At 37.2% G+C, this 15,513-nt stretch overlaps 1 protein-coding gene across 2 annotated transcripts in view; it reads right to left on the minus strand.

The window, feature by feature from the left end:
* The window catches only part of DLGAP2 (DLG associated protein 2), a 401,254-nt gene that overhangs the window by 152,358 nt on the left and 233,383 nt on the right, over nt 1-15,513 (minus strand). Inside the window, exon 3 of one of the 2 annotated variants that reach the window (XM_086461530.1) lies at nt 9,116-9,148. The exons of the other annotated variant lie outside the window; for it this stretch is intronic. Coding sequence (XP_086317656.1) covers nt 9,116-9,148 — 33 coding nt within the window. The remainder of the gene's footprint in view (nt 1-9,115; nt 9,149-15,513) is intronic. 2 annotated transcript variants of the gene reach the window in all.

A 15,513-nucleotide genomic window follows, 5' to 3' on the forward strand; every position in this document is an offset into this window, starting at 1 on the left:
ATGTCATTTAATATTTTCAGAAGAATACTTTATATAGTGGTATGATTTATTCTTCTTAAAAATCTTGTAACAACAATGAAATACCTGACTCTTGATCTAAGCAATACATTAATCTCCTGTGCAGATTTGTTAGCTTACAGAGAGTTATATGAACACTCAGCTTTTGTAATTCACAGTGGAGACTGTCCATTTCAAGAGGAGCAAAAACCTTAAGGTCTTCAATAAATATAAATTTCAAAAATTTAACTACAAATATAAACAATATTCTGAGGTGATACTTTTTTAGGGAAAATGATCTTTGAGAAAGCAATATTTAAAAAAAAAAAATTAGAACTACAATATAGTTCTATTACTTTAAAATCTTCCTTGTTGCATACACAAACAACTAAAATTCATAAAGAAGTGCCGCATGATCATTTAATTTGCCACTGAGGAACATAATGGTCATGATTCATATTGTGCCCTGGAAAACAGATATATATCGTGGAAAAATATGTACTAAGATGAACTACTTATTTTGTAAAATATTTGTCATATTCTAGGTATGACCTTCAGCTGCTACAAGCTGGCCTAAACATGTAGCTGAGGAGTAGCATTGGACAGTACATAATCACAGTAAATAGAAAACTTGTCAAAGCACTATTGCATGCTTGTACATTTTAAGCAGCTACCACCTGAGAATTTAAGAGCATTTTTTATATTTAGCTATGACAAAGGCTATATTTAATCCATGTTAGGAAAAGAAGGAAATTAAAGGAGACAGATTTTAAGTGAGGAGGCAAAGTTTGCAAGAAATCAAGCTTTAACTTGTGATTGTCAGACTTCTGTCTCAACCTTAAGACACTTCTTTTTACTTCCTGACAGCATTGTAGAGAAAACAGTCAGCTTCTTTCCATAGAAATGTAGGATCTAGTGCAAAATTAGAAAAAGATGGCTTTTAATAGTAACTACAATGGAAAGCTCAATAGCTATACACAATACTTCATAGATATGTCAGAATCTATAAAAACTCCACACTTCAGCAGATTAATGTCAAATTTATCCTTGAGCCAACATGGTTGTCCTCTTTTCAATTCAAAATCTAAATTATCCTCCTTAAGGATTTGCCTTTGGCTATAATTCAAATTTAGTATCTTTCCTCATACAAGTTCTTGTGGACTATAGAATTAGTTTAAAACATCTGAATATATTTCTTTTAGGAGACTTTAACATTTCAGAGTCTTCATTTGACCTGTTTCTCTTAACATTATGAAGTGCTGGAGCTATTTAAGATGTTCTGCAGCATAAGAGGTTCAAAACAATTTCCAGCAGCATCACAGGCTAAACGTAGAGCAAGAATAGATTAGAAATGACAGTTTAGAAAAATTGCTACCTTAATAAAACATTTGGGATAATTTGACAAACCCAGTATCATAATTACTGTTGCCCTTGTAGCTCTCAAGTAATTATGTTTCAGATTTTTCTAAAAATAAATGCTTAATTAAAGAAGAATCAAGCCATGAATTCATGTATTTGCAAACCAGAGATGCATCATATAGCTCTGCAGTACCTAGTAGAGTCCAAAGCTTTTTTTTTTAAAAAAAATTTATTTCCTTTTAATTCTGTTTTGTTGTAATGAATGAGGTATATAATTACTCTGATTCATCCTGTACCCTTAACATGAAGTACCCCAGAGCACTGAAAAACAATAATTAATAAAATATAAAAAAAGGAATTAATTAAAAGCACAACTAAACATTAATCCTTGATATTAAACATGATCAAGAATTGTGCAGAACTCATTGACACTTTGTATAACTCATGTTAAACAAATGGCTAAGAAATTACTAGTAGCGCCTGTACCTCTATATCAACATCTATTTATACAGTTGTTGTCAAACTATAAATCATAGTGAAGAACCAAAGAAATGAGACCAAGTAATCCTAAAGAGTGAAATAACGCATGTGTCAAAGCACCAGCATCATATAACTCATATAAGTCCTAATTTCAAAGGAATATATAGCTCCTTCTAATTCTGAAATTACCTAATTTTCAAGAAAAGTTTATATTCCTTTCATTATTTTTTTTTGCACATATTTAAGTGGAAAATAAACAGGTGAAATTATGGATACAGAAATAAATATTTAAATACAGGAATGAAATTCACATAACTGTCAAGTTCCTTCACAACTAGTCATTTTTGTTTGTTTTCCTGTCTTTGTTACTCCATGACTAAGCTGCACTCTGGAGCAGGGGTGCAACAGTACACTGCGCATAGCCTAGCTCAGCTTCCCCAGTGCACATGCTGTCTCCATCCTGACCTTAGGAAAGGTTTGCTCAGTGACATGCAATCCTCATTGTGCAATCACCCATAAACGCCAGGCTCCAGTGCAACTCAGATGGGAAAGTCATGACCTGTTTTGGACCACGAGCCTGAAAGAGCTCAGAAATAAAAGAATTCAGAAAATAAATTTCAATCAATTTGAAATATTTTTGTAATCTTCCCACCCGCCGGGCCCTCCCCCCCGTCGTCCCCCCCGTCGTCCCCCCCCCAGTGCAAATTCACATATCAGACTTTTCACTTTGGTACGTAATGCTTGGTTTTCTACCTGTGGGTTCATCAGGCAGCCTGATATTTTGAACAGCAGGGCTATGCACAGTTAAATCCTAATCTGGGCGCTAAAGGCAACAGAAGTACAGTATACACACAAGCTTTTTCCTCACAGTTTTTATTTGAGACAAAAAAGTCAAGGGGCAAACACAGAACTGTAAGAAATTAACAGAGCTAAAAAAGTTGTGAAGCCAGATAAGAACTAGACCAGATGAAGTGTAATAGATGAAAGAAGGCTTATTTCTTCTTTATGATTCTGTCCATTGAATTTCACAGAACAGGAAGCACAAAAGGAGCTCAGCTGTAAGTGACCTCTTTTGTCTTGTTTTGTTTACTAGCTCATCATACTCTACCCCCCTGGTTTGAGAATGGGGTAATTTTATGGTTTTTTTTTGTTAGTTTTTTAACTTTGTATAAATAAAAAATAACGTCACTAAAGTTCAGTAAAAGCTTAGGAGAAAAAAAAAAATCATTTAGCCAGACTGCATTTCACTGGGCAGGCATTTCCCTGGATACAATCAAGAGGATAGCTAGCCAAAATAATGTGTGAAATAATAATTTCTCCAAATTTGTTCTTTAAAGATCTTTCAACTCTAGTCAGATAACTTTGAACTTTGCTATTCTGTTGTTGATAATCTTGGACTAAATTCCACTCAGCGTTATTTGTTCTAAAACATCCATTCTTCATTAATATTCTACGCAACCTTACACATGCTTTGGGTAAAGGCAGAGAAAAAGTATAAAGATGAGGTTTTCTGTGCTTCTAACTCAATGCTACAGTAACTGCAAATAATATGGCTGAGCAGACACTTTCAGATAAACTCTGATTCCAGCCACAAAGCCCCAGTACTGGTGTAAGGAATGAATTCTCCATTTACCTTTTAGACCTAGAAGATCTGTGAATAAGAAAGTGCACAGTTCTGTAGGCTATTAACTAAACTGTGAAATGATGCTCATTATAAGGACAAAGTGCTATTTCTTCTGGAAAATGAGCAGGTCACCAACTGGCTACCTTGATCGGATACACCCAGGAATTAGAATGGATATTTTGTGTTCACAGTTGATTAGCATTTGAGTCCTTCTTTCTGTAAACACTTCCCACAGGACTCCACATGCCAAATTCCTACCATAGCTTGAGCTATTATACAAAGACCTGAGAGTACTCATCCCACTTAGCTCTATCTTAGGTCTATTGACAGTGCTGAAGACAACAGTCTTTTCCCTAGAGTATTAAATTACTTTCAGAAACAAAAAAGAAACATTTTGAAGTTGAAATCTAGAATTACATCACCCACAATGAAGAACTCTCAGAATAAATAACCAGCCAAAGCTTTGTCCCGGAGGTATTTTGTAAAACCTCAAGCCTATTTAGATGAATTGCCATAAAACAGTGTTCAGCATTAATGCAATGAAAAACAAAGTCTGTGGATCTTACTGAAGAGTTTGGATACTTCGGGGTGCTAGTAAAGAAAGGAGAAAACACTCCATGCTTAACCAGAATTAAAAGAAAAGTCATCAGAGAGGCAGAAGGTGCATTTGCATTAGCTGCTGTAGATTCCTAACTAACTTACATGTGATCCAGAACAGGAATTTAGGCCCACTTCACAGTCATTGGAAAGCAAACCAGACAACTGCTATTAACCCTGTCCATGGAGCTCCTATGTTTAAAGGTACATTCTTAATCCTCTAAGTGAGTTAACGCAAGATATTCGTTATAGGGATGCAGTTTGAGGGATGCATTTGAATGGGACATGACCCATTGTAGCAGTAAGTACCTTGGTGCTTTTGCAATTCCAAGGGCATGAGTTCACATCTGAGTATACAAAAGTAACAGAACTGAAACAACCTCCTTTTTTTTTTTTTTTTTTTTTTTTTTTTAAATTAACAACTGGTCTACAAGGGGACCTGGGATAGAGACATCCTCCATCTCTGGGCTATTGCACAGACAAGGAATGCAAGAGCTGAAGGGCTATGCTGCTACAGAAATAACCTGAGTGAGCAGTCCACTCCTAAGGACACTCCCATGGGAGCCAGGGATTCCTCACTTTGTCCTTTATATTCAGTGTAGTTTTATACATCTATCCAAAGGCTTTAATACAAAGTACATAACTTATTCTAGAACTGCAGTCAAAAACTCCATCTCTTCCTCACTACCAAGGGAAAAAATTGTTATAAGGAAAGCAAATAATTGCTTTGGACAAGCTACTGCAACAGTTTAGACAAGCTACTGCCACCAAAATGTGTTTTAAAGCAAACAAATAGAAGACTGGGAACATCTGGGAAAAAAGGAGTTAGACCTACAGCATGGCAGATTCTGTTCTGTGAGGCAAAGATCCAATGAAGGGTTTAAATTCATTATAATCTGGCCAGTTTTGTGGCAAACTTATCTGTCAGATAGAAAATCATAATCCTGGAACCAGATCTCTCAAAGTTCTGCCATGAAGGCACAGGTGAGATTGTGAAGGAATGTAATTATCTGAGTAAATAAGAATAGCTTGGTTAAGAACACTGAGAAAAAGCCTTTGGTGACAGGGACTGCCAGCACCACATTGTCTGTTTAGCAGGCTCCTGGAAGTTAGGAGGAGATTTCATACCCTTACATGCCTTGAAGTCTCTATACTTTTTATCATCTCACTCCCTAGAGACACATGCTGGTTAATCCTCCTTCCTCTCTGGCATAGTGATGAGTCAAAACTAGGTGCCCACCCAGGTACGAGCAGATTGGAAGAAGCTAGATTTCATGTGCTGCCATAGGAGGCAATCTCTTCAACTAATCTCGCGTTAGTCACATCTAACAAGGGGAAAAACATTCATTCCCGTTCTATGAGCTAAATTTTGGGGTCACCACTTGGATTGCTTCACATACACAATCACTGCAACATAAGCTGGCAGTTCTAAACAGTAGCTAAATGCCTAAAAGGGGAGAGTGAGAAAGGAGGTGTTCTGTACAAATAAGAAATGACTTTGCTTCTGTATACAGCATCTACAAAATTTCTAAATGAATATATTCTCTATCATTCCCATAGGTTTTGAAAACATGGAAAGAGTTCCTAGGACAGCTGTCAGAAAACCAGTCTTACAGTGTGAGCCTTAAAGAGTACAATATACTCAATTTTTCAGAACAAAAATTGAGAGGTGCCTTGACTACTATATATAAAGTTTTAGTCATAGGGGTGTTAACGGTGTGATAGTCTAAAGATATGGAAGATGCAACGTTTGCAGATCAAGGCAATAACTTCATTAGGCCAGACAGCACAGCCAGAAAAGGTGCACGAGCTTCTATATGCATAGGCTGTTCAACAGGTCACTGCAAATAATCAGTTTTTCATAGACACTTGTTCAGAAAACATATCTGAAAAAGGGAGACTTTTCAGTCTTACTGACAAAGGCACAGCAAAAGGAAGACTGGCAGTTGAAATGAGACAAATTCAACCTTTCCACAACATTGCAATTTCCTAGCACTAAGGGTAATTAAATATTGGAATGGCTTACCAGGGGAGCTGGTGGACTCGCCATTGCTTGGAGCTTTAGGACGAGATTAGATATCATTGTAAAAGAGATGCTTTAATCCAGCTTCTGGAAGTTCTCAACATGCCCATAACACTTGCAGCTCTGCATTAAGACAATGACTATAATCAAATCTCATACTTTAGGGTTTCAGCTGATCAACTGCAAGGGTTATAAAGAATTTCTTTTTCCTTTCACATAAAAAAACCCAGACAGATACTTTGATGTGGTTTATATTCTGATCTGTCTCTGAAGTAGCAGGAGATTGCCCACATCTACAGAAAACACAGGAGGAGTTGATGCATTGGCCAGGGGTGACAGAGAAAGTGCATTTTTTTAGCCTGAAATTCACCAAGCAGTCACGCCCTAATGTGGGCTCACACGAATTTGAATCCATCTGGATGCAAACCACCTCTGATCCCGAAACTGTGTGATTAGGTCAGTGTGGAAACAGGTTTGACCTGTCTACCCAGCTAAGGGTCTAACATTAGCACCCACTCAGCATTGCACTAACACAGCTTCCTGACTTTTGGAAAGGAGCCCTTACATGCTCTGCTGCTGCAGAGCACTGGCCAAGAACTATTGGATCACCATACCCTTAGAGGTCTTGTTAATGAATCTTGCGGGATTAGCTCAAAGGGAGTGCTTTTCCCAAGGTGAGATAAAGAGAAATCTCAATTGAGTTTGTCTTTTGTTTGTTCAGTGTGAGATCCAAATCACCTGTTAATACACTAAGATCATCTGGACATAGCTAATCAACTAATTGCTCTTGAAGAAGCATAACATCTTGATCTTTTATGTCTCCTGAAAATTAACATGCTTTAGCCTAACCAGAGTTTTCGTGTTTACACACAGGTATCAGGATGGATTTAGTGTTCTGTGTTTTCCAGTATAACTAGATGCATAAGCATCCCTTTTGGTGTTCAATTTAGTGTTCAATTTAGCTACATCTGTAACTATACAATCTACAACATTTTAGCAGAATACTGTCATGACATAATTACTAAATGCAAGTAAAGCTGAAGACAAGACAGGACATTCTGCTGCTTTTCCAGTTTTGTGTAAAAAAAGTATGTCTCAACTCTGTCGAATAAAGCATAAAATGAGAAATGGTTCCTCTAGTGATTTCTGTGAGCTGCACAATGGCATGTCCATACTGTGAGTCTCCAGATAAAGATCTATTTAAGTCAAGTCCATGTTTCCAGGCTTTTATTCTTCCCAGCTGTCTATACTATTCTCCTACATCCGTATGATAGTGATTTATATTCAAAGATATTTCTGTCTGTACTAAATAACAGGCCATGTGATGGAGTTGTGCACAGCTACACCTGCAACGTAATGCAGGCATATAATTCACCTGTCCTGCAATTCAGGACATTTTCCATGCAGAATAAAGATGATTTCTCTTTACCATAATTCTGAAGCAAACATATTAATATAAGGCTTTGCTGTTAGTATCAGTCATTATCATTATGGTAAGATTGTCATATTTCAAGGCAAGAATGGGACACACCATGATAGCACTATTAGTAACACAAAATATTCCTGTAAAAACAAAAGCAGACTCAATTTTTAAAGAGGAGGAAAAGAAAAGATACACTGATACTGCTTGTCTCAATGTCTATCTTGGTGATACATGCATATATCTGACAGCAGACGTGAAGATCGTATTTACAAGATGGCCCTATTAAGCAGTACATTATTCCAGAGTATCCTTTCTCAAACCAAACCAGACTACTCAGAATAAGAGTCTCCTCATCTGGGATGAAAATGGCAAAATCTGCACTTCCAGTCTTCTGACTTCTCAAACAGGCATCACTTGGTTTGCTGCTGTATTTGAGTATAAATAGCTCTGACAGACTCTTTACCCAGATCTGCTCCACACTGCACACAAATTTCATGATAATGAACTTCTAATCTTTTTTTGATCATTTGTTCTACTGAGATTCTTGTAGCATGCCTAATGGCCACAATGCAGGAACACTTGGAAAACCTCAAATAAATCTGTCCCATAATTTTTAAAGAACACTCTTTTAAACAAAAACTGAAGGAAGAATATTATATTATGCAATAGACACATTAGAAGCCAACTACATAGTAATGACTAATATTGTTCTAATGATAAATATTATCACAAATTTTAACTAAATCTCCTTGGGATACAAAAAATTATACATTAGTTTTCACAACCTGTTCATTTGAAGCACTATTCAAGAGAATTTTGAGTACAGGAAGCATTTGCAGCAGAGATCTACCTTATCTCACAGAGCGCTCATTCATATTACTCCCGTGCCAAAATTTTACCCAAATAACACAGAAGTTCATGTGATCACTGAGCATCAAATTCTCTGCTCTTGTATTTCTACCAAAAAGTTGTAAGATTCTAAAATTTTTATTTGAGTGGACTATATTTAAAGTTAATTTCCACACGGCATAAAAAATGGATATGTACCTTAGAATTCAGAGAACTAAATAATTATGTGCTCATCCTTTTTTGATTCTCTTGAATCTTTTAAAGGATGTTTTTACTGTTCGAAACCTGGTTTCTATACATTTCTAGTAAGAGAATTGGAAACTCAGTCTTGTATTTCTTGAATCATAGCTTTCCTTATTGGAAACTCAGTCTTATATTTCTTGAACCATAGCTTTCCTTAAACACTAGGGGTGATTTTTTTTTCCTTCCTTACAGAATCACATGCAAGCTTGAACTTTAAATCTTTTCATTAGGATTTGGTACTTTGGATTAATGCCCCCCCCCCCCCCCCCGCCTTAGTTTCTTTGATATTAAATATACTATAACATTTAAAGCAGATTTTCAATTCTGTTCTTTAAACTAGTGCATTTATCTTCACTTATCTGAAATTTAAAGAAACCTTAACAGTAAAATTTTGACATGAAATGAAATGCTGTCAGAAGCACACCAACCAAATTTTACACACGAACACACAAAAATAAATCTCAATAAACTCAATATAAAACAAACAAACAACACAATCTAATCTAACTGTCCACTTTACCTGGAAATGCATGCCCTGTTAGAGAATCCAAATCTGAAATTAAAACAGTGAAAAAATAATCTTTAACACTAATTGAATATTAAAAAAATCAAAACCAAACCTGGCACCAAATATCACATTATCATCAACATCAAATTTTAATCATAAATATATGAAAAGCAAAATTAGAACACTTAGCATTACATTATGGAGTTCTTCCTCTCCATAGTTTTGTAAAGACATGAAATAAGATCTAAAGATGAAAGTCTTGAACACTATGAGAAGCTAATTTACTGTACTGTTTAAGACATACCACAATTAAATAGAAATTTTACAATTTTTTTAAAATGAACTTCTACTTTCAGAAGCTTGTATCTTGAGTATAAACATTTGTTCTGAGAGTGTATGTAAGAACAATAGTTAGAAATTTGCAGAATGCTTTTCAGATTATACCATTTAAAAAATATTTTCTTTCTTGATCACAACAAATAACAGACCTAATTTTGTCTATCCTACTGTTCATTCTTGCATATTTTTTTCAAATAATAGCTGTTTCAAAAAAGAGAAGGGAGCTGGAAGTAATCCTGCTGACAACAAAAAGCATAAATTAGGGCTTCATTGGTCAACTCCCATCTGAAGAGAGAGCATGAAGGCACACCAGTGGCACTGGTGGCACCAGAATGACCCCTCCCCAGCTTGCACCGACCAGAATTCAGAATTTCATCTTTGAAGTTCTTTGCCCTACCTTTGGAAATTTGATGTTCTTAACAGAGACATATCTAGTATCTTTGAGGAGTTACGTTTAGAGATATACTTAGAGAACTCAAAGAGCAGTTAGCTCTGGTAAAGTATGGTCACAATATCAGTCAGGATTGCTATTGAATTACCAAGATGTAAGGCTAATTCTCAGATGTACGTGGCCTCTTTGTAGGTAGTGTTCTGTCATGCAAGTCAGTGATGTGAGCACATTTGGAAAACAAGCCCTGTTGATAGGAGCAGTCCAGCAGATCCCAATTAGTTCACCAAGATAGCAAATGCAACCCTCAGACTGTCTTCCTTCCTATCATCTCACAACTGGGATGGCAGAGGGATGCAGCAGCTACCTTCTCTTGGAAAAGGACAACAGGCTGCCAACTGGCTGTGTTTATTAGCAGTGCCTGGAAAAATGTAGTTGAACAATCTAGCACTTTATTGGAAACTTCTAGTACTATTTTTAAACTACTTCACCTTAAAAAAAAAGATTTTGTTTCCTGATTGCAACACTTAACAGATAGAAGTTTCTAGGTTAATAGTTTAGGCCATAGAACTTGTACTACAGTATCTGATTTAAAAATTTATTTGGAAAATCTTTACCAGTGAACTCCTGGATATACAACTTATCGTGAAAAACAGGAGAAAAGTGTGCTTGGCTTTAATCATTTATACTTGCTTAAAGAAGATGAATTCCCCGAGGACTGAGAACATGTTTAATGTTGTAAGGGAACACAGGAGAAAACCAACCCAAAATGTGATAAATGTACTAGAGAGAATTACTTTCTGAAAACCAAGATAGTGAGCACAATGCATTACCTAACACTTCCAGTATGTGCGGTCTCAAGCTTTATCATACCAAACTTTATCATAAATTACAGCAGAAAGAAAAACTGATCTCAGCATTTTTCCTTCCAGGGCCTGAGAGACAAAAGAATGTTTTTGCCCCCTAGGAGCCCATAACAACCCCGCCAAAAGCAGATTATGCATAAATGGAGTTTCTAGCTATGCAGTGACTGCTTTTTGAAAGCACAGAGACTGGATGCAGCCATATGCAAATCTGGATCATCTCAAAAAAATGTGTAATACTTGAATTGCTCAAACTGCTGTAACTGTGCACATGTTGTGGCTGCATATCCTGCCATAGCAATAATGTGTTTGAAAACATCTGTTCTGTCATTTATTGATGAAAGTACCCCAATGCAAAACCTTAAAATCCATGAAAAAGAACAGGAGAGGGAAAAAAAAAATCTTCTTCCTATAGCAGTGAAAAAATATCTACTCAAATGCTGGTATTTAAGAGAAAAAAAATAACAATCCAAACCAAAAAAGTGTGACTTGTTTCTGAAAAGTGCATGTGCATATTGTGGCCTGCAGCAGAAATCACCGTAAAAATGCTGTTTGGAAACTAATGCAGATAATTTAATGTCCCAGCATAAAACAGCACTACTTTCTAATACTCTGTGTTATGCTAATGGTGTAAATTGTGGATGTGTATATTTTCTTACAAGTCGACCTACACTAACTGGAAACAAGGTAGTTTGTCACCTGAGCACATGTGTTCTGTGTGAACCGTTAAATAAAATCAGACCTACTTTGTTAGCTGAAACCAGAAGATTTTATTGTATATTGAACCCACAAATCATGATCCACATGCCCCAATTCCATCATTATGTTTCACAAAGAATGATGTGAGCTGACACCACATAGGCAGGCAATGCAAAGTTTCCCCTCTAAAGATAAATACAGTGTGTAGCATTTATCTGCTAGACTTCAATACATGCAATTACTGCACTTATAATGGAACGAATCCTTTGCTGTGACTGAAACAACCAGAGTATTCACTCTCTGCTATAAGATTTCTTCTACTTTTCTATGGACTCCAAGGGCAGGAGAAAAATCAACGTTTTCTGTTATTCTTCAGAAGACTTCACAGTTCCTTGGACTTATTTTCAATTAAGTAAGCTTGGACAGGTGGAATCCAATTTTTCTCTATTCCATTTATTTAATGAATTGCCCTGATTTGGCACCATTCACTTTTATTTTCATACATAAGACTTTCTAAGCAAAGAGCAGGAATATGAGATGAAAGTGAAGCACATATAAAGGAGGCACATTTCCATCTCCTTTTTAAGGAAAAGTAGCTAGCACGTCCACAGTAGCAATTAGCAATGAATTATATCCATGTAATCCATACCTGATTCATACTAAGTCATTGATTTAAATAGAAAATCCAGTGATTTGATGATAAGGCTGACTTTCAGTTATATTGCTTAGCACGATTTTTAAAAAGGGAAAGAAGATGAACTACTCAGCAGGCAGCATCTTTAATATGCCACATTCATTTCATTGGCTCAGCGAAAAAGACGTCGGAGATGGTACAAGCTTTTCACGCCAGTAAGCTCGTTGTTTTTTCCTAGTGCTGATTAGCAAAAATGGAGTCCTCTCTATATCTTGCCTCCAATGCCCTGTTCCTCCTGTTTCAAAAACCATAAACACTGCACAATCCAGTATGCAACCTTTGACTTCCACTTGCATGGCACTCCTAGCGCTGCACTTACAGTAAAATATCAAAGCACAGTATAGCTGCCACTGACATGCATTGGCAGAATACCAGCGCCAAATGAATGGAAGGGATGATTTTTACAGTGCACAGGAAAACATATTTAACGTGCAGAGCACATTTAAGTCATTTAACATCAAGAGCTCTCCATGGCATTGTCAGCGAGATGATAAAATACCAAACCATCTCTGGGAGCTGATACCTGCTTAGAAAGGTTAGCAGAAGCTAAATGAATGCTAAATCATGCTCTTTCGAAAATACTAGATTTCTTCCTGCTTCTAAGTGTTTAATAGATGTTGCCAGCAGGAAATGACTGTCTCTGCTTTGCTAAACTTCCACAGTTAGACTCAATCTTATTTCACTAAAAGCCCATAACTGGGCAGCAGAACTCAGGAACCATTGTGGATGTGCACAACACCTGGACCATGAATTCTGCAAAGCTCATGCCTTCTTTCAACAAGAAGAGAGGAATGAAGTCCAACTCCTCATAAGATTGGGAATACAAAGGAAGAGAAATAAAAAGGCTGGTCACAAAGAAGAAAGTAAAGAGCTGACACACAGCTGCAGTGTCTGAAGACGAGGGATGGCTTGCATTAACCAGAAGTTATAACTGTAGCTTTGACAACCAGGTCAGTGAAAACTATCAGCATATAACTCCTAGGACTGGATTTCGATTGTGAATTTGGCCGCACACAGATTTGGGATTTAATTCGGTACTGCCCAAATCTGGAGACAGAGGCTAAACTAGAAATATGTAAGCAGTTCTTTGCATTAGCCTCTAGAGGGGGAAAGTTTCCTTCAGTTGGAAAATTATATGTATTGTTCACTAAAGAGCTGTTTTTTGGAGTAGAGGCAACTCTTACACAGTTCTGTTGCCTAGGCTTGGGTCTGCATTATTTATCATTATCCTGCCACTGTACCCTTAACCTACTGCAATAAAATTGTTTTGAGGCTCTTTCTTATTTTCATCGGTATATTATTGCATTCATTTGCCACCAATCCTGTTAACAGCACAATTATTGTTTTAATGGGAAAGTAAACCTTTTCTATGAGAACTTCCCCTATGAGAAGAAAAAAAGAGTTAGCATAAAGGTTGCACTCGGGAATTCATAATAGTAAAATCACCATCTTACAAATCCACTGCTCGCTCACACTGGTTGCTGGAACTTATTTTTACTCCTGGAGACAAGTCAAAGAAAAAAAAAGCTGAACAGTTATGAAGACAATATGACATTAATAAGCCTATTTATTTCTTTGATTCAACTGGATATTATTAATCTATTGACTCCATTAAATGGAGTTTCATTTTGCCAACTTCCTTTTCTGCGGTATAATTAAGAGTGGGATTCAACTTTATTTTTCTTCAGTAGAGGTGTCTTCATGTGAGCAAGGTGTCTGAGCTTCCATTAGCTCCAATGAAGAAGTACTTGAAATTGAGTCAACTAATTACATTGAAAAATAGAAATCAAATTTGGTCAGATGAATCGTAGAACTGCTTTTTCCGTTGACAAGGTCTCTAATAACTGTAGTGGGGGCTTAGACAGCTACCTACACAACCTATAGTGTAGTATCTGGACCTGAATCTCACCATGAGAATCTCTTTAAGGAAACTAACCTACAGATATGGATGTGAATCTGAGACAGGCACAAGAATAATATGGGAGTGATTTGGTCATGGAATCTTAGCTGTTTTGTGGTTGGTAAATCTGATAGCCTCGGATGTCTGAAATGGCTAGTTAAAATAAGTCCTAGACAAAAATAAACTTTGTCCTGTCAGCCTCTAGTGCAAAAACTTGTTGGTTATTTTCTCCACTCTTTTAAAATCATAGGATATTTATATGGGATGATGCTTTAATGTTATTCCAGTGAGAACTTGGACAATGGGCACTAACTGAAACACAGAGGATCTGTCTGAACATCAGTGAACACTTTTTTTTTTTTTTTTACTGTGAGACTGACTGAGCACTGGCACAGTTTTCCCAGGCAGGTTGTGGGGTCTCCTTGCCTCAAAAGCCATCTGGACATGTTCCTGAAGCCCCCTGCTTTGGGTGACCCTGCTTGAGCGTGGGGTTGGACTAGATGACCTCCAGAGGTCCTTTTCAACCTTAACCATTCTGTGACTCTGTGAGACATACCAGTTGTTGAAACAACCCAAGGGCTGCATGTGGCTGCAGTGTTGACAGACCAAGAGAAAGAAATGCATTTTTCCTGATGAAGGGATTGAACTGAGGAAGGCAGATGACAAAGAATATTGATTAGGAGAGCTTTTATTTATAAGGCTACTCTATTAATAGAATCCAACCGCTGGTAAGATTCATACTGCCCATGCATGTCTGCTCACACAGCTCACTCTTGCACTTGCAGACTTACTCACAGTTACCCACAAGTGCACAGCTGGGAGGCCAACCCCAGCTGTTTGTGCAGAGGCACAGGTTCGTAACAGCACACAGGGGCTCTTAGGTGGGTGTCCAGAAAGTCCCTCAAAGGGTCCTTCATTTCATCAGGTGTATATGTAATCCTGCAGCCCGGCGGCATGTAGCAGCAACACCCTCTTGAATGTCGTCCCATTTACACAACCAGCTGTTGATTCCAGTGTGGGCAGGTGGTGGCCAGGTATGGCCAACTTTTGGTGCCCCAAGTTTATCTGTTCTTGCAGAGCCAGCCAGACTGTCAATCTCAGGAGTTTAGTGCCTGGGACACTACTGCACGCTGCTCTCCGCAGCCTGCTGTACCTTCATAGCTTTCTCCATCCATACACCTAGGTACCTTAAGATATCACTTGCACAACCTCACACAGAAGGCACTTTTATGCAATGCAGCCTCTCCCCTGCTACACAATATGCTTTAGCAGAAGAAGCTAGTAGGAGACCAAAAATCCTGTTATTCCAGATGCAAATTTATCCATACATAGTAGTTGTGATAATAATAAGAGCTGGTAATACTACCAAATGCACATTATCTTTAAAAGATTCTATTCAAAACAACATGGTAAAAGAAGAACATATACTTCCAGATTTACTAAAGCATCTTATTAAAACAGAAAGCTCTCTTAAAATACAGTTAACTTTTTGTCATCCCCTTCCCTTACACAGCAAATATTAATTAA

This window comes from Leptosomus discolor, chromosome 2 (genome assembly GCF_034619465.1).
Source record: "Leptosomus discolor isolate bLepDis1 chromosome 2, bLepDis1.hap2, whole genome shotgun sequence".
Taxonomy (NCBI): Eukaryota; Metazoa; Chordata; class Aves; order Leptosomiformes; family Leptosomidae; genus Leptosomus; species Leptosomus discolor.